We start from the raw sequence: 20,568 nt of genomic DNA, 5'->3' as shown, positions 1-20,568 counted from the left end.
ATTTTGACCTAAAAATTTCAAATATCGCTATACCCATAACCGAATTTTGCATTCAAAATTCCAAAAATTCTCGAAAATTTTGAAATAGAATTGAAATGCATCCTAAAATTTGGAAATATATTGGTATTTCAAGCTTGAACGAAAATCATGATAAAAATGAATGGTGAAATTCTAAAACAATTTCGAAATGGAATTAGAATCCCCTAGTTCCAACCGGACCCCCATCCAGAAGTCCGACATATTCCGACCAAAAAGTTTCGTCTCATCCACCCTTGAATTCGATATCAAGGATTGAGATTCAAACGTTAAAAGCACATCATTTTAATCTCCACTCTTAATACAAATTCAAAATTGATCACGTGACCATACATTTCTTGGTCACTTTTTGTCGTAACATAGCATTAAAAACAAAGTTCGAAACCTTTTGGCAAACCTAACAACGTAGTACACACAAACATAACACGAAAACTATTGAGCAGAAGAAATGTACCAAACAGAAAAAAGAAGAAAATCGATGCAACTTTCAATCCAAGTAGAAGCGAATCCACACCAACTACATTGTGGATGCTGGTCCATTTTTTGCACTGGCAAACAAACGACCAGGTGAAAACAGCATTTGGGATAACACCGAGTTGTAGTTACAAGGTCAGTAGAACAGTAAAAACTGAAATTTACTACTGTCAAATGATGCCATACCTACCTTGTATGTAACTATCAGAAGTCCCTCAACAAATGTTGACAGGAAAAACGGAGGATCTGCGCCATGCAAAGTTGTCTCGTGCATTGTTTTGGCAGTTTGTTTACTTGTAGTACATGAAGACAATGCTGAAGATAAAAAACCCAACCATCTGCAGAATCGAAACCAAATGGTTGGTGCGGACTTATAGAGAAATAAGATCACAAGTGAGGGAGAGAGAAAGAGAGAGTACTGTGGTAAATGAAGCTCCATAATAGGGGAAAGCAGTGGGGATAAATCGTTCATATTCATTATGTCGGAAAGGCCGCACAGGAATCTGCAATTTAACATTTTTGACAAAGGAAATATATAAGAAGTGACTAATCGTGAGCTAACTTTTAGCAGCTTAAAAAATGAATGCACTACTCATAGAATAACAATAACATTCATGGTTTTATTGAAGAAATTTATCATTTTCCAAAAAAAAAAAAAAAAAAAAGAAAAAGAAATTTATCATAGAGACCTCAATATGATTAAACTTTTACTTCCAACTATCTACAAGTTTAAGGTTAAGACAGTGGTGGCACAGCCTTAGAATTTCAGACAACCACTTTTCAAATCTTATGATGTTTCCCTATATTAGCAGTTGAGCACCTTAACAACCCCCCACCACAGCAAGCAATGACCAGTATCAAACTATCATGTTTGCATTTTCACATTGTATTTATCTTATTATTAGCTATGACATGGTCACTTAAATGCCTAACCATTTGATAGATTCCTCGTTTCATGGGAACTAAAAAAATTTATTCGTTCGTTCTTTATATAAGCAATCACAAAATGAAAACTAGGGCTCTCAAACAATATGATTAAGTCAGTAGTGGAAACACAGATACTTCATAAAACTTACCAAGCCATGATAACAGTCAAAATTCTTTGTCGAGAAGGAAAGGAAAGTAGAAAGGTGTCTAAGCCAAAAGCTGACCTGTTTGGATAGGGATAAGCTAGTGTACCCAAGCCTGTGATAGTCAACCTTGAACTGGAAAACCCCATAAACGTCAGGCACCTTGAATGACGTATGGTACTGACCCTGAAAAACCAAATATACTTGTAAAACAAAATTCTATTTACAATACCAAGTCCAAACATGGCCTTGTGGCAAGAGTACCTTCTGATCAGTTTCTAGAGTTTTGAGCACAAAAGGGCTCATCATGAAGAACTGCACTTGAACATCATTCGCCACATACGGTTCCCAGCTCTTTCCAGACCACTCATATATCTCAATATAATAGTCCTGCAAATATAAATGACTAAACGATTTCAGATAATTCCGGCTACTTATAAATCATAACATCAGAAAAATGTACAAGACAGACCATTGCACATAGACAGAGTGTAGAGGCATTACCAGGTCATCGTTAATCCTATAGATTGCAGGTTCATTATTTTCTCCAACTTTATTGTGTCTAACATTGACAGCCTGGAAATAAACACCATGCATTAACACAAGACAGACCATTGCACAAGGAGATAAGATCATAAGTACCTAAACATATCATATAGAAACTGAAAATAATTGTAGTTGATAACTGTATCACAAACTCAAAGCTTCATTTAACTTTTTGAGCTCAAAAAGATGGAAAACCATTTAGACAGTAATAATTCATGATTTATTACCTTTAGATGACCTATTTCATGGAAGATCCATTTGCTAAGTTCAGTCACAAATTGTTCATTACCAGACTTCTCAAATCTGTGATAAAAAGTTTCAAGATAATGTGAATCTGTTGCCTTGACCAAGCCACCATTGAGTTAGTATCCAACCACTTTCAACACAAACAAAAGGGTAGGTGAAATACGAGTCCATGAGAATGAAAATGAGATTACAAAAGTATTCACAGCAAGCCTTCTTTGAATCTTCAGATGACATATACTCTTTCTTTTCTTTAGAGAGAATCTAAATGAAATTAGGTTTCCCAACTTTAAAGTGTGTTCAAATATACGTAGGTAATAGGTATGATGAAAGCAACCTATAACCAAAAGCCTAACAAATTAATTGGACCATAGGAAGAAAAAAGGTCGTTAGAAGTTTTTACTCACTTATTTGAGTTCCCAACCTTCTGCACAGCCGATCTGAACAATCTGAATTACATGCAGAAATCACAAGAAAATTTTACAATAAAAATCAACTAATGCCACAGAAATCTTCAGTGACAAATGTATCCATATAATCATTATAATACATACTTGTTGCTAAACATATCTGTAGAGCCGGAAATCAGAACTCGAGCATTGTTTCTGGCCTGCATTTTAAGATTTCAAATCCACTCCATCAAGTGGAACAAATCGAATATTACTCACATATTCTAACTCGTTCTTGAATAAGTAAATAACCAATGTGGCATGTGACAGTGTGAAAAGGAACAAAAGGAAATTGTCCAATGCTCATAAGTTCATAACAGACTTCCACATCATGGTTCAAGGGTGGAGGCAAGCATATCATGGATAAATGTTATTTCCAGTACAGAGAAAGAACTTACTTGCAGAACAGACACTAATGAAATAGCAGATCCAGTAAGTGATGGAGGGTAGGACAATCTGGCATTTGGGTTGGCAGAATATGCTGAAGGAGATGCTGAAAGAACCTTCAAAACCTAAAATATACCATTGACCATATAAAACAATAATCCATATTCTCAGAGCCATTAAAACCCATAGAATTGCATAAACTTTAAAGAAAAATTAGGGTTAAGCTGCATTAAGGAAAAAAGTTTAGAACTTAAAATGTATATTGGAGCTTACCAAGCTATTGGAAGCACTTAATGAGTGCGCAATCCCTTTGAAAAGTACAGGGGCCTGTTTCACAGAATATATAAGACATTGGTATTAACAATTAATAATAATCTAAAGCGCAATGCAAATTGCTGAAATTTGAATGCAACAATTTTACAATTATAAATTTCATTTCCCATGTTAGAATTTAGCAATGTGGGCATATGCAGCTACAAATTATCTAGTAACAAACTACTTTTATGAAAATTAAACCAACCTCGAACTTCTTCTTTCCCAGAATCACATCCGATTGAATAAAATCGTCACTGGCAATCAAAGTATGGTCTCCTTGGGTCTCCAACACCGCGTAATTGGTGTGATCAATAACCACAGCCGACGAATCCTGCACCATATTAAAACAAATTCAGCAATGATTTTGTTTTCCAATTTACCTAAACGGACCAAGTTTCCAAATTTTACACAAACCTCATCGAAATTGACCCCGCATTGCTTGGCAATACTCCGAATCAAATCAGATGCAGAGGCATCAGCCGTCAAGATCAAGTCGTGCCCAGCGTCAACGAAGTCGAGCACGGACTGCACATCCAGAGCTCCTCCAAAACCTTAAATCCCAACCAAATCAAATCACATTTCAACGCAAATCAAGAAATTAAGTAGAATGCAGTGATTCTGATTTCTGAATTTCTGATCGATGAACTTACTGTGCGCGGAGGGGGCGAAGAGAACGAGGCCTTCGTACAAGTACTGGCCATAGCGCTGGAGCGAGAGCTTGGGGTCTTCAGCGAGCTTGAAGTCGAGATCGAAGCCACGGGAGGTGAGGGAGTGGAAGAAGATGGAATGAGAGGACTGGAGAGAGTGGTCGTCGAGGAGCACCAGGAGGCGGCGGTGGGTTGGGGATTCCGGAGAGAATGAGAGGCAGACGAAGGGGAGAACTGTGAGGACGGTGACCAAGACGGAGAGGTTCGGCATTGTTGGTCTTCCTTCTTCTTCGTCGATCTCTGTGTGGTTAGGGTTTTGCAGAGATGGTAATTGACCGTTGAAAACCGGTTTTGGTGCAAGGACTTCGCACGTGCTAAACTCCCTAACAGAACAATACTTAAGTCCTGAACAGTCAGGACCCTTCATACTGCCAAATCTACGTGGCACAATTAGAACTTAACACGTGTAATTTTTTTTTTTTCAAAAGTGAATCGAGCCTAGTTAACGGCGTCTTCTCCCATCCCAATGACAGAGGACTTCAATCTTCAATCATTCTTTTCCTTCCTGCTCACACTACTTCTCCTTCCCACTCACGCTACGTCTCCCTCTCCCTCTCTCTCTCAGACTACCTCTCCTTCATGCTCAGACTACCATCCACCTAGAGCGGCGATGGCGAGCTCCGAGCAACGACGACAAGCGGCAAAATTGAATATAAAAGCTAGACAATCTTGAAAAACAAGGAATCGAGTATGTTTTCGAAGAATTACATCTTTCTTTTTCTCCATTCTCAATTTTTATGTTCAATTTTTATGATGTGAGCAGGGTTTTCTCTTATTGGGTTTGCTCTTGTCATTGTTAATTTTGTTCAAATTATTTAAATATTGAATTGAATTCTTTTCACTTCTCCATATTCTTTTCAATTCCAATGGAACCGAAGGATCCACCGAAGGATCCATTCTCTGATGTATTATTTGATAGTAGGCTATTTTTGTCCATTATGTTATTGTTATTGGTGTTGGTATGATGTGAGCAAGGTTTTCTCCCTCTCCCTCTCTCTCTCAGACTACCTCTCCTTCTCGCTCAAACCATCATCCACCTAGAGCAGTGACGACGAACTCCGAGCAACAACGACAACGAACAACAACAACGACGACCATCCACCTAGGCACCTATCCAGAGGATCCATTCTCTGCCCTATTTGATGGTATGTTTTCAGTTTTGTATGATTTGATTTTGAGTTCGAAATTTTGGATGGTTGTTTTTCTTCACAAAGCTTGTGGATTTGGGTTTGAAAATTGCAATATGTGTATTGAGTGGGCTCTGTTTCGTCCCATATTGAGATGCAACAAAACAAAAGCAAATGAATAATGGAGAACATATTTGAGATGCAATAGAATAAAAGCAAATGAATAACGGAGAGCATATTTCATGTTAATGTTATGTGGCAGGTTATGGAGAACAAAGAACCTACAAGATTAGACAGTGAGTCATTACCTAGTGATGAAGATGATTTACAAGGTGTAAGTTCTTCACCTACTTGTCAATCTCAAAGCCATGATGGTTCTTTGGGAAATCCTCAGTTGAATAAAAGCAAAGAAATAATGGGAGATCTAGAACTTGGAATGGAGTTTAGTTCTAAAGAGAGCGCATACGATTATTACTGCAACTATGCTAGAGATAAGGGTTTTGACGTGAGGAAGCATCATTGGAAAAAAAAAAAAAAAAAAAAAACAATGCAGGTATTGTAACAAGAGTATTTTACACTTGTTCAAGACAAGCTTTTCGAAGAAATGACGAGCCAATTGAAGGTACAACTTATACTCAACCAGTTTCAAGGGTCGGTTGTGAAGCCCACATGACTTGCCTTCTTAAAAAGAATGAAAATTTAAGATTGTTTCCTTTGATGCAAATCATAATCATGCTTTGGTTCGAACCCCTATGAAGCACATGTTGAAGATTAATCGTAAGTTGTCTCGAGCTCAAAAGGTGCATGCTGATGATGCTGATAAGTCAGGAATACCAATAAAAGCAACTATGGAATTGATGAGCGGAGAAGTTGGTGGGCGAGAGAATCTTAGGTTTGTTGATAAAGATTATCGAAATTTACATATATCAAAAGCGAAAGACAAACATGGAAAAAGGAGATGCTGGGGCTACATTGCAATATGTTCATAAAATGCAAGTGAATGACTCGTCTAGTTTTTACTCGGTGCAGCTTGATGAAGATGATATGATCATAAATATGTTTTGGGCAGATTCACGTTCAATAAGTGATTATGGTCTCTTTGGAGATGTCATTTGTTTTGACACAACGTATTGGACAAATGAGTATGGTAGACCATTTGCACCGATTCTTGGTGTTAATCATCATAAACAAACTGTGGTTTTCAGTGCAGCTTTGCTATATGAAGAAAGTGCTAATTCTTTTACATGGCTATTTGAGACTTTCTTGGAAGCAATGTCTAGGAAGCAACCAAAGACCATATTGACAGATCAATCTGCTGCAATGGCTAAAGCAATATCGGAAGTTTTTAATGAATCTCACCATCACCTGTGTGTTTGGCATATTTATCAAAATGCTGCCAAAAATTTGAGCCATGTGTTTAACAGGTCAAGTCAATTTGCTTCTGATTTTGGTACTTGTGTATATGAGTATGAGGACGAGGAAGAATGGCTTTATGCATGGAATGATATGATTGAGAAATATGACCTCAAAGGAAATAAGTGGTTAAAGGATTTATTTGTTGTGAAGGAAAAATGGGCATTAGTATATGGGAGACACACTTTCATTAGCGACATGATGAGTACCCAACGTAGTGAAAGTATGAATAATGTGTTAAAGGAGTACTTAAAACCAAGTCATAGTCTTTTGCATTTCTTTGAGCATTATGAGAGGCTTTTAGAAGATCGACGATATCAGGAATTAATTGCAGATTTCAAGATGATGCAAATTACGCCCATGTTATTAACTAATGTTAAGATGTTGCGACATGCAGCTGAGATTTATGCCCCATAAATTTATAGACTATTCCAAAGGGAGTACATGTGTATCCTGAATTACAATATATACAAAGTTAGCAAGTCTGGGATGACATATGAGTACAAGGTAACTTATAATGGCAAACCTCAAGAGCATTTTGTCAAATGGGGTGTACTATCCACACACCCCATTTTACTTCTCACACTCCCCTTGATAATTTATGTCCATTGATCTTCTTCAATTCATCTGATCCGACGAACGAAATTTAAAAAGGTGTGTGAGAAGTAAAATGGGGTGTGTGGATATCACACCCCTTGTCAAATTTGAAGCTTTAACAGAAGGAATCACATGTAGTTGCATGAAGTTCAGTTTTGTTGGGATTTTATGTCGTCATGCATTAAAAGTGTTAGACAATAAGAATGTGAAAAGAATCCCGCATGATTACATTTTAAAGCAATGGACAAGAGATGCAAAGGGTAGAAGCATACCTAATTATCATGGAGGTGAGGGTAATGACCATGCTAAGGAGTCTATGGGGAGGCGTTATAGCCATTTATGTTGTAATTTTCGTGAGATAGCATCCTTGGCAGCAGAACATGAGAAGTTCACAACATATGCTCATGAGTGTTTAGTTGATATGCTAAAAGGTTTGGAAGAATTGAAAAAAAGTTTTTGTCAAGATAATACATGTACTAATAAAATATCAGAAGGTCAAGCTTGAGTACGAAAAGGTGGAGCAATAGAGCAGGAGGATCAAATTTTAGATGGTGAAAGTGTTGCAAGTGAACATAAATGTCAAGCTTTTGATGGTGAAAGTGGTGCAAGCGAGCATAAGGAAATGATACAACTTGATGACAAGTGTGAGATTATAGCAAGCGGAGTTAAAAGAAAAGCTACTGTTGGACGTCCGTGTAATAGATTCAAAGAACCGCTTGAAAGGCGTGCGAAGCCACATACAAAAGCCATCAAATCTTCAACAAGAAAAGGCACCCGCTTAAAAGTACATGTCCTAATTCATCATAAATATGTTATAAATTATATATCATTATGCCCAGTTATGTGGATTATGTTTCATGTAGGAATTGTTTTTTTCATTATGAATATAACAGGACTGTGCTCCTTTTAGTGGTAATTCAAATGAGCAACAAGTTACTCGACATGGATATCCTATATTCAATGTGCTGACTCAAGTAAGATATCATTTTCATATTTAATTTTGTTTTGTTCACTGTTTGATAAAAAGAAACTCCATATAAAAAAATTATGTTTTTAGCAGGGACCCTTTATGAATGTTGGAACCCAAGTATCATTTCCAAGCACAAATATAGGTGCAACTAACCAGCACGGAAGCATGCCTTTGGCTTTCACTAATTAGCAACTTCTTCAGCTTCAGGTAACTAGTATAATTTAATTACTGTTATATATCATACAAATGATTTATGTTTATACATGTATAATTTTCTTATTATGACATGTTTATATATTTCACTATTATAGGGATCATGTATTGAGAATGGAACTCAAGCACCATTTTTTGGTCCGTTTACAAACTCTCAGAATAGCATTCCTCTTATTCAACAATTCCAGGTAACTAGTATAACCTAATAAGTATTGTCTTATTGTTTTTAGGAATGATTTTATATAATATAATTTGTTTTGTAATTTATAGGAAGTTATAATGCACCATCATGACCTTTCACAAAGTAACAGTGCAAACAAGGGGCTTGGAAAATGAGAAGATAAAGACCATGGAGGCAATTTTTGTTGAATTGGAGAAGATGTCGTGATCATTTTGTTGAACTTGTAATGTATTAAACAAGTGTGACTGAAAGGATATATCACAAGTCAAGTGCTACTTTGGTGATAATTTTGGAGATTGCTATTGCTACTTTGGTTTTTGTTCATCAAACGACAAAATTTCTATTCACTAAACATCTTATTTTTCATGTACTACTAAGGAGCCAAACTAGTTTCATATGTTGATTTTCTCATGTACTCCTTTGTAGGTGTCTCAATGTAGCTCTGCATCAATACACATAACACTCTGACCACATACACAAATGACAATGCCCTAATTAAGTAAAACTAAATAAAGGAGAAAGACACTTTCAAATGTACATGAAAACAAAAATGTTTTCCTTGGGAATACATAAGGTAGTAAACTCTGTTTGACTTATAGAGAAGATTTGAAAGAGGCTATCAAAATATACAACTACAAAACAAAAGTCTCTTACTCGTTACGGATTTATAGATTCCAACCCAAAATTATAAACAAAACTAAGACCCTCTCATAACAATTTGAGAAACAATCTATGTCCATATTAGACCATAGTCATCAACATATACAAAGACATTATTTATATCATATAGAAACATCAACTTCTTCAACTCTAGGCATCTGAGACGCATCAGTGATACCCAGGAAGAGCCTATGCTTCTATCCTTGTCCTCGTAATGAACATCCTGCACACAAATGATCCATATATTATGAGATTTGAGATATTTTGGAAAACATATGAACATGGTAGCTTTCGTTATATGGGCGTCACTGAATGAAACAAGTTGATTACTAGAATCTTGACAACTCCTAGAAAAAATGGAACACAATATATCTTAAAAAAGTGACCAAATTGTAAAACCAATCAAGGGGCATGGAAATGGAAAAAAGAATCTAATGCTCACAGATGCAAAATGGTTGACATCGCGGTGTTGGAAACTCTGCTTTGTATGGCTTTGCCCTTGTGGCTGTCCTTTATGCAGCTCTTCAACCTACTTGTATTCAAACACAAAAAAAGAAAACATACTCAAAATTGTAATAAATAAAAAAACCCAAAAAACCCAGAATTCGTGCAGCTGCAATCCTTGATATACCAACACCAATAACAATAACAAAATGGACGAAAATAGCCTACTATCGAATAATACATCAGAGAATGGATCCTTCGGTTCCATTGGAATTGAAAAGAATATGGAGAAGTTAAAAGAATTGAATTCAAGTTTTAAATAATTCGAACAAAATTAACAATGATAAGAGCAAACCCTAATAAGAGAAAACCTTGCTCACATTATAAAAATTGAACATAAAAATTGAGAATGGAGAAAAAGAAAGATGTAAATCTTTGAAAACATACTTGATTCCTTGTTTTTCAAGATTGTCTGACTTTTCTATTCAATTTTGCCGCTTGTCTTCGTTGTTCGGAGCTCGCCATCGCCGCTCTGGGTGGATGGTGGACTGAGTGAAAATGAGAGGTAGTCTGAGAGAGAGAGAGAGAGAGAGAGAGGGACAGGGAGAAGACCCTGCTCACATCATAAAAATTGAACATAAAAATTGAGAATGGAGAAAACGAAAGGTATAATTCTTCGAAAACATACCAAATTCCTTGTTTTTCAAGATTGTCTGGCTTTTCTATTCAATTTTGCTGCTTTCCGTTGTTGCTCAGAGCTCACCATCGCCGCTCTAGGTGGATGGTAGTCTGAGCGAGAAGGAGAGGTAGTCTGAGAGAGAGAGGGAGAGGGAGAGGTAGCGTGAGCGGGAGGGAGAAGTAGTGTGAACGGGAAGGAGAAGGACGATTGAAGATTGAAGTCCTCTGTCATTGGGATGGGAGAAGACGTCGTTAACTAGGCTCGGTTCGATTTTGAAAAAAAAAATTACACGTGTTAAGTTCTAATTGTGCCACATAGATTTGGCAGTATGAAGGGTCCTGACTGTTCAGGACTCAAGTATTGTCCGTACTTTTTTATTTTTCATGAAATAATCCTAATTACAAAATACACCAATTAAATATGAAAAGAAATGTGTTATCCACATATTTATTTTTATTTCTCACAAACCTCTTTTAATTTTTGTCTTTTGATCATCTTCAATTCATTTGATCCAACCATCAAATTAAAAAAAGTGTATGAAAAGTAAAAAGAAAAAATGTGGATATCACATTCCACATGATAATTAGTATTTAAATTTCAAAATTTCGTAAATTAACGTAGTGAAGTTATCTCTTTTAATTTTGAAGCTGTAGTTTCATTGTTCAAACATAAAACGCATTGTAGCAAAGATTTATGATCATTTTTCCTTTCAGAACTTTTTATATTATGATTTTACTGATTCATATGTTACAATGTTATTTATAATAATAATAAGGGCAAAAGACTGTTTACTACCCTCAAGTTTCATGGTTTTCAACATTTAGTACATCAAATTTTTTTCATCCCAGAGTCATACCTAAAGTATTAATTTTGGGACAGTCTCATACATCTGTTAGTCAAACTGTTAGTTCTCCCGTTAAGTAATGATGTGGCGCCCATGTGGACAATGACTGGGCGCCACGTGTCATTAAAAATATTTAAAAAATTAATTAAAAAATTAAAAATTAAAAAAGAAAAGAAAAGCCATCTGCTTATTTATAATAATAATAAGGGCAAAAGACTGTTTACTACCCTCAAGTTTCATGGTTTTCAACATTTAGTACATCAAATTTTTTTCATCCTAGAGTCATACCTAAAGTGTTAATTTTGGGACAGTCTCATACATCTGTTAGTCAAACTGTTAGTTCTCCCGTTAAGTAATGATGTGGCGCCCATGTGGACAATGACTGGGCGCCACGTGTCATTAAAAATATTTAAAAAATTAATTAAAAAATTAAAAAATAAAAAAGAAAAGAAAAGCCATCTGCAACCCAAAAAAAGAAGAAGAAGGAAAAGAGGAAGAAGAGAGTTTCAGGAGAGAAAGGGGAGGGTTTCGGCTAAGGGAAGGAGGAGAGATAAAGGAGGGAGAGGAGAAGGAGGGGAACGGCCAGGTCTCTCCTTGACTCGCGACTCGACCCGCATCAGTCTTTGTTTTTCGACAATTTTTCACCCATTTTTCCGGCAAATTGCACTACCTAACCACCTAGAATCAACTTCATGACCTTCCCTCTACCTACTACATCCCAAATTTGGAGAGATTTGGTGGTGAAAATGGAAGAAACTGTAAGGGGTGCGGCGAAGGTGGTGTGACGGTGATCTGCCATTTTCGAAGTGAATCCCGTCAACCACGACCACCATTAGACTCCCTTAGAGCCCAGGAACAAAGCCCAAGCAGTTGTGGAGGCGTTGGAACAAATGGGTTGCCGGGGGGGGGGACCAATTCTTCTTCTTCTGGGTTGCCGATTCGGGGTTTTTTTTTTCTTTTCTTCTTCTTCTTCTTCCTCATTCTTCTTCTTCCTTTTCTTCTTCTTCTTCTTCTTCTGGGTTGGCAGACGGTTTTTTTTTTTTTTTTCTCCTTCTTCTTCTTCTGGTGTTGCAGATTCTATTATTTTTTTTCTTTCTTCTTCTTCCTCTTCTGGGTTGGCAGACGATTTTTCTTTTTCGTTTTTTTTTCTCCTTCTTCTTCCTCTGGTTGGGGGCGCGGGGGGAGAGGGGGGAAATGGCTGGGTTTTTTTTTATAATTATTTAATTAATTTTTTAAATATTTTTAATGGCATGTGGCGCCCATTCATTGTCCACGTGAGCGCCATATCATCACTTAACGGGAGACTTAACAGTTTGACAAACGGATGTATGAAACTGTTCCAAAATTTACACTTTAGGTATGACTCTGAGACGAAAAAAAATTAATGTACTAAATGTTGAAAACCACGAAACATGAGAGTAGTAACAGTTTTTTACCCTAATAATAAATAGCACGTGACATACTGTTATTTGTTACCCATTCTCAATTTATAACGGTTGGATACAAGAAAAATGAACTAACTATCTATTAATCAATAATAACACATTACATAATTTTCAAAATTAGCCCTTGACATACTTTTTATATTAGTTAATTGTTAGTTAATATACTTATTTTATAAAATAAATTTACAATATGGTCTGAAAAAATTATTTTACCTAACGGTACGATCAAATCACGAGAGGTGGAGCGGTGGACTGGGTTTCAAACATGTTCCTTCTTCAAGAAAAATAAGGAGCGTAGAAATAAGAGAAAATTAGAATTAGATGTCTCATTTTAGATTTTTGTAGATAAAACATTTATGCTTTTTGAGTTTTTGATTAAGCTTTTGAAATATTTGATTAAAATACTTGAACTACTCCAGATTAATTGATATTAATTTACATTTAAATATCTACTATATATTTTAAATAATTTCAACTATATTTAAGTCTAAAAATTTAAACTTTTCAAATCTAAATGACACCCACATCAAACGAAAACGTACTAACATTAAATGAAAGCGTACCAACTCCAAATTAAAACGAGACATCTGTATCAAAACGTCTCTAGAAATAAATAAAGCGAGACACGAATAGTACTCTGTCGCCTGTAGCAGCGTAGACCCCAGAGAGGCCAATCATCCAAACCTCCTCCCAGAACTCCTAAACGACATCGTTCATTTCCATTTCAACTTCCCGCTCCTTCTCTCTCCTCACTTTCCCGCTCACCCAAACATTGGTTTGAGCGAAATAAACCAATACACTTTTCAACCAAAATTTAATCAGTGTTCACTAAAAAATTAGAATTGAGAATTTGCAATGAAAACTAGGACATATTAGAGCAAATAAACATGTCAAAAATTGGTACTATTGGATATGCACAAATTAGTGAAAACAATATTGCATAACATAACTAGTTTTTGAAGTACCAAAAATTGAGCAATACCACTTTAGTTTGCAAATTCACTAAAAACTCAATTCTCCTTAGATTGTCATGAAAATTTTTAGGTATGAACTAGACATATATGACTACTGTTTCGCAAAATTTCATGATTTATTTTTATTTTTATAAGCTAGCCAAAAATGAATTCGAAAAGAGAGGTGCTGCAGAAACTGCAGAAAATGTTCAGTACAGACTTGAGATTACAAATTCACCAAATATTCATTGTTCATCCGATATGCATGAAAATTTTCAGGCAATAAGTAAACATACAAATCTGTTAATTCCCAAAATTTCATAATTTTTGAGAATTTACAAGTCTACTAAAAGAAAATACAAAATGGGATGTCCTGCAGAAATAGCAAAAAATTCTGCAGTACATACCGGTTTTTACAAAATGTGCGTAATATGCCGGCTTTTTTGGTTTAGGCAACTCCATGCTTTCGTTTGTCAACATCGATATCACATCCGACATGGTGGGTCGATCGGCTGCGTTTTCATCCACGCACAGTAGACCGACATGGATGCATCTTAACAGTTGATTCCCGTTACAGGAGTCGCCTAGAGTTGGATCCATTAGTTCTAGCTCTTTATTTTCTTTCCATAACTCCCAGGCCTGAAAAAATGTTAACATGATCATTTAGCTAGGATATCACAATAATGAAATGCTACTGACAGTCATTCACAACCACCGTTGATGGAAGTGAGGTCCCACGAACCATCAACGACGCGCTTGGGTGGCCATCCCTAGCATAGCTCAACCTTAAAAACAAGATTATAGAAAAGGCTACATACATATCCTACTAAATTGAGTAAGCCATCATCATTGCAGAAGCGGTTGTTTTTCCTGCCGCTTATGATTTCAAGTATTAGCACCCCGAAACTGTAGACATCGGTTTTTACAGAAACTATTCCTTCAATGGTCTCAGGAGGCATATAACCACTAGAAAAAATGGAAAAGAAAAAAGTCATCACTTAGTACACAACTATGTTAAAAGGCAATCTTGTCTTCAGCCCAAGAAAAGTGATCCAACCCAAAGCCAATGTACAAATGCTAGAAAATTCTAGCAATCTATGTCGGTAATAGTAGCTGGAAAATTCCAGCTATGTAAGTCGGTGGGAATGTGTACATGATCATGAAAGTTCTAGAAACATTGTGAGGACATTATGCAAGCCAATGTCGGTGTGCATGCTAGAAAGGTCTAGTTGATTGTAAACTTGTGTGGTTGAAATGCAAAGCCCAAAGGCTGTGGGCAGTAGTAAGTCGGCAAAGTATGCCTATAAATATAGGTATGTGTGTGTGTTGTGATGAAAACAACCAAGAGAGCAAGAAGTGAGAAAAGAGTGAAGAAGTGTAAGAGTGCTTGAGTATTTCCTCTTGTACTAGTTTGTGAGTGAATAAAAATTTTGTGTAAAAACTTTGAGTGTTCTTTCTTTTTCTTGCCTATCAATTCCGATGCGTTACATACTCCTTTGTGAGATAAACAACTCCAAAGTAGTGAAGTCTTTTTAAGCCCCAACAAAGTGGTACCAGAACTATGGCTAGCAACGCTATGGCAGCCTTCCAAGTTCCAGTGCTCGACAACAACAATTTCGATAATTGAAGTATCAAAATGAAGGCCATTTTGGGAGCACATGATGTTTGGGAAGTTGTGGAGAAAGGCTACACTGAGCCAGAAGATGAAACTACTCTATCCCAACCCCAGAATGAGAGTTTGAAAGATTCAAGAAAGAGAGACAAGAAGGCTCTCTACCTCATCTACCAAGCATTAGATGACAATGACTTTGAGAAGGTCTCAAGTGCAACCTCTGCCAAGCAAGCATGGGAGAAGCTTCAAACCTCTTACAAAGGAGCCGAACAAGTGAAAAAGGTTTGTCTTCAAGTATTAAGAGGTGAGTTCGAATCTTTACATATGAAAGGGTCTGAATCAATCTCTGATTATTTCTCCAGAGTCCTAGCCATTTCCAATCAATTAAAAAGAAACGGAGAAAAGTTAGAAGATGTTAGAATTATGGAGAAGATACTACGCTCGTTGGACCCCAAGTTCGAGCACATTGTTGTGACGATTGAAGAAACTAAAAATTTGGAAGAAATTAGTATAGAGCAATTAATGGGTTCACTACAAGCATATGAAGAGAAACATAAGAAGAGGCAAGGGAATGATGAGCAGCTCCTCAAGACGCATGTTTAGCCAAAGAAGAAAGAAGAAAGCTTGGACAACGAGAGAAGCCATTACGAAAGAAGTCGTGGTCGAAAGCTTGGACAACGAGAGAAGCCAGTATGAAAGAAGTCGTGGTCGAGGTTGCGGACATGGACATGGACGTGGACGTGGTTAGAACTTCAACAATCATAACAACTACGAAAGAGGATGAAGCTCAACAAATGGTCGTGGAAGAGGACACTCAAACTTGAGGTATGAAAAATCTCAAGTTCAATGATACAATTGTCAAAAGTTTGGGCATTATGCTTGGGAATGTAGAGCTCTAAGCAACAAGCTTGATGAAAAGGTCAATTATGTGAAAGAAGAGAAAGAAGATAATGGCGTTGTGCTACTAGCATACAAGAACAATGATGGAGACCAAGACTATACATGGTACCTTGACACCGGCGCTAGCAACCACATGTGCGGAAGAAGAAGCACGTTCGTAGAGCTCAATGAATCGGTGAGTGGCAATGTTTCTTTTGGAGACGAATCCAAAATACCCGTAAAAGGAAAAGGTAACATCCTTATTCCCCTAAAAAAATGACGGTCACCAAGTAATTTCAAATGTCTACTACGTGCCCAATATGAAAAGCAACATTTTAAGTTTGGTCAACTCTTAGAAAAAGGTTATGATATTCACATGAAAAATTATAGCCTATTTCTTAGATATGACAAAGGAAGATTAATTGCCAAGGTGACAATGTCAAAGAATACGATGTTTCCTATGAATATTCAAAATGATGTTGCAAAGTGCCTCAAAACATGTTACAAAGACACATCTTGGCTTTGGCATCTTCGTTTTGGGCATCTTAACTTTGGAGGACTGAAGTTATTATCCAAAAAGGAGATGGTGAGAGGCTTACCGTGCATCAGTCGCCCTGATCAAGCTTACAAAGGATGTTTACTTGGGAAACATGTCATGTCCCGATCCTGACATACGTCCAGAATCGACACGTGACGTCACCAATACCCGTACATCTAACATACCCCGCCTCCGGGATATGTACAAAGCATAAATCAAGATTCAAATTTCATAGCATTTTTCGTAAAATTTATGGCTGCATCTAACCTCTTCGTTAGACTGCCTAACCCTCAATAGGGATCAAGCCATTCGTTGTTCAACGTTCGTCAAACTTTAATCTTTTCGTAAAATACTTATAGTGAAAAAAACATAGGGTACCACACTACGCATCAACCATAAGCCATACACAACTATCATCTTGTCATGCACGCAGGTATGCTATGCCCACACATATATTTTCCACTTCATCCTTCATATAAATCACTACATTTCACATGATTCTCCATTTCATAATATGCAACATCTCAAAGAACAATCAATGGATCACCATGCTATTCTCTAGCCAAAATAGTCAACGAGTCTGATTATAATGACAAAAATCACAACCAACATTATTCCACAATCACATCAATCAACAACACATCATATACCAAAATGCAGGGCTAGAGTGACACATTTTGGCCGAAGCCTACATCTCAGAAGTTGATATCAATCCAAGGAACTAACAAGTCAATGATATGATTCCGGACCATCACTCAACGGAATCCAAACCAGGATACGATTATGGACCATCACTCAACGGAATCGCAGAGTATAAGGGATTCCGGACCATCACTCAACGGAATCCAAACAGAACTTAGTTCCGAACCATTCAACAGAACCGAACGGAAGTCCAAGAAGCATAACTACGGCTCGAAGGAACAAGACATGATTCAAGTTACTCAATTCACGAAGACTCAACAAAACGAACTGATATCGAGCAACAAATCCCCATCATAATAGGTTATCGGTCCATTACTAGATCTCACATCTCCCAAGCAATTCAATAGGCATTTCAATCACATGACACAACCATTTCCAATTCACAAGTCAAATCACATTTCACTACATCATACCAATCACTATGCTTCCAACATTATATCTCTATCCATAGCTTGTAACATATTAGGGAATCACGAAGTACAATATTAATATTTAATTACGTTAATCAATCAGTGAGATAGCACATCATTTCATGAGTTTAATTAAAGAACTCTACATAATTCCCTACTTGAGTTATGAATAATAACATGATAATTCTAATTTGTATGCACAAGATCCATTGTGCGTAATTCTCATTCACTCGAATCTAGGATTCTAAGATAACCTTATGGAAATGAGCAAAAGCAAGGATTACGAACCACTCAACGGAATCCAACAACACTGGGTTCCGGACCACTCAACGGAACCAAATTACAAGTATGAGATAATCTATAACAAGAAAGACCATTGATCATAGTTTACAACCTCAAATATAAGTTCGTAAATATGAAAACATAATCAAGTCTCTAACAACTCCGAAGAAGTCACCCAGACATCCAATGACTTATCCCATTCAAACCATCAAGATTCTCAAAAACCATCATTCATATGTACATTAAAACTAGGGCTAGAGGGACGCAATTCAACTGAAGCCCACATAAGTAACCAAACAAGAAGTGGCCGCCCCCCCCCCCCCAAGCAGATTAACCAAGCAGAGCCACCCTTAAAAAAGTAACCAAGTAGGCAGTGACCCCCCAATGTGGATTAACCAAGCAGAGTCACCCCTACAACTATTAGGAAGTGATCACCCAATGCGGATTAACCAAGCATGATCACTCCTAAGCATACATGGCCATAAGGATTACCCAACGCGGGTTAACCAATCGCGATCCATATATAATATGGTCCCCCAATGCGGATTAACCAAGTAGGACCACTAATGACCCCCCAATGCGGATTAACCAAGCAGGGTCAAAATAATCAGGTAGGTAGTGATCACCCAATGCGGATATACCAAGCATGATCACTCCTAGAATGCGTATAGTCCCCCAATGCAGATATACCAAGCAGGACCATCAATGTACAACTACTACATGGTGCAGTAAACTCAACACCTCAACTTATCCACATCTCAACCCCTATGAGTTACAACGTAGTCGCCTACACCATCAACTTCTCAAGGTCACCACTAATATGTCACCCAAGCATATAAGTGCTACAACATACCTCTAATAGGATTCTAGGATCACATTGTCATGAAAATAATCATACTCATCATTCACATTACTAAAAGGATAATTAAACTCACATATATCACAACCATCATCAGTACACAAGCCAAATCATGCTAATAAGCATATGTCTACGGCTAAATATATAAAATCACATTTCAATAGAAATCACATTTATAACACCAAGCCATATTCACAAATGATATAAATATAAGAATTTAAAGTATCGTCAACTGTTAGAATATCCAAGTTGTGGACCTATCTAAATATACTCAACCAACAGCATTTCATAAATCGAATGCCACACATCGGAAAATTCGACTTTTTCCAAAAATTCTCATATTTTACAAGAATGAAGATCTCAACAAGGGAAACATTATTCACAACTAGGCCAACAACAAATTCTAACCGGAAACCATCCAAATTCATCGGGGAAAAACCGGGTTTCTAGGGTTTTAAACACCCAACTCTAAAACGAATACGAAAGCACAAACCAAGCATACCAACTTGGAGATTATGAAGAGTAGATGAAGTTTCATACCTCACTCGAAGGAAATGGTTGCCGGAATCACCGGAAGAATGACACAATCGCCGAAAAACCCACGGGACTTTGCTGCCTCGAACTGGAAAAGTGGATCAGAAAATGGGAAATCTAACACCACAGGGTCGTACTTCTCTTCAAGAGCTTTCCATGGACACCAAGATCACCCAAAACGGAGCTCGGAGGAAGAAGATATGAGAGGGTCAAGTTTATGGGTCAAAAGGGTCGAAAATGCCCAAAAAGGGGTCAAAATCAGACCCTCCATCCCCCCCCCCCCTTTTTTTTTTTTTTCTGTCCGTTCCCTTTTATTTCCCATTTCTCCCAGGTCCCTCTCCCACTATGTGGGAGTTTTAAAATAAATTAAAATATATAGATTAGTAACACAACTTCAAATATCCGTAATTATACCGTTAAAACTCGGACTCGCAAGCGGCTTTCACCTATACGTTCGTGATCTCGAAATCTATTCAACGATATAAATTGTGACCTCGAAAGGTCCACGAATTTTAAATAATTAATCTCCAAACTTCAAACTTCGTAACTAATTTAATTAAAATCTTAATTCAAACAAATTAAAATAAATTCTCGAAAAATAATATAAAATCTCAATAATACAAATACGTAGATTATAACAGTGAAATCCAGAAACGGGATTTCACAAAACAGTTCAGGAAAAGCTTTCCAAAGGAGTCGACCACAAGAGCCCAGAAGCCACTCGAGCTCATTCACACCAATGTGTGCGGTCCAATAAAACCAAGCTCTTTGGGTAAAAATAATTATTTCCTTCTCTTCATTGATGATTTTTCAAGGAAAACCTGGGTGTATTTCTTGAAGCAGAAATCAGAGGTATTTGGAGCATTCAAGAAGTTCAAAGCCACCATAGAAAAAGAAAGTGGTTGCAAGATCAAAGCCATGAGATCTGATCGAGGAGGAGAATTCACTTCGAAGGAAAGTCAAGAATTCTGTGAAGCCAATGGAATCGTCGACCTTTAA

At 37.0% G+C, this 20,568-nt stretch overlaps 2 protein-coding genes and 1 long non-coding RNA gene across 4 annotated transcripts; 1 reads left to right on the top strand and 2 right to left on the bottom strand.

Annotated features, from left to right (window-relative positions):
* Window positions 1-297: 297 nt before the first annotated feature.
* On the bottom strand, window positions 298-4,665 carry LOC103425068 (dolichyl-diphosphooligosaccharide--protein glycosyltransferase 48 kDa subunit). Of its 2 annotated transcripts, XR_003769202.2 has the most exons (14): window positions 4,171-4,546; window positions 3,935-4,071; window positions 3,726-3,851; window positions 3,479-3,532; window positions 3,217-3,330; window positions 2,924-2,979; window positions 2,777-2,818; window positions 2,354-2,429; window positions 2,085-2,156; window positions 1,845-1,970; window positions 1,662-1,766; window positions 930-1,013; window positions 701-848; window positions 298-584 (listed from the first exon to the last, which is right to left on the bottom strand). XR_003769202.2 is itself a non-coding variant. In XM_017329482.3 (13 exons), the coding sequence occupies exons 1-13, from the start codon at window positions 4,592-4,594 to the stop codon at window positions 801-803; spliced, it is 1,464 nt and encodes a 487-aa protein (XP_017184971.3). In that variant the 5' UTR covers window positions 4,595-4,665; the 3' UTR covers window positions 298-800. The 2 variants fall into 2 exon arrangements, 1 of the variants encoding a protein (XP_017184971.3); XM_017329482.3 differs by having other exon boundaries at window positions 298-848; window positions 4,171-4,665.
* A 9,314-nt stretch (window positions 4,666-13,979) lies between these two features.
* LOC139192174 (uncharacterized) lies at window positions 13,980-14,713 on the bottom strand. The gene is made up of 2 exons (XR_011576101.1): window positions 14,572-14,713; window positions 13,980-14,392 (listed from the first exon to the last, which is right to left on the bottom strand). It is a non-coding gene; the product is annotated as an uncharacterized lncRNA (long non-coding RNA).
* Window positions 14,714-15,389: 676 nt separating this feature from the next.
* On the top strand, window positions 15,390-20,568 carry LOC139191780 (uncharacterized). The gene is made up of 3 exons (XM_070812799.1): window positions 15,390-15,928; window positions 16,257-16,440; window positions 20,413-20,568. Exons 1-3 carry the CDS (start codon window positions 15,390-15,392, stop codon window positions 20,566-20,568), a joined length of 879 nt encoding a protein of 292 aa, XP_070668900.1.

This window comes from Malus domestica, chromosome 15 (genome assembly GCF_042453785.1).
Source record: "Malus domestica chromosome 15, GDT2T_hap1".
In the NCBI taxonomy this organism is placed as follows: domain Eukaryota; kingdom Viridiplantae; phylum Streptophyta; class Magnoliopsida; order Rosales; family Rosaceae; genus Malus; species Malus domestica.
Note: the sequence above shows the minus strand (reverse complement) of the source record. Positions and strands in the feature narration are given on the sequence as shown.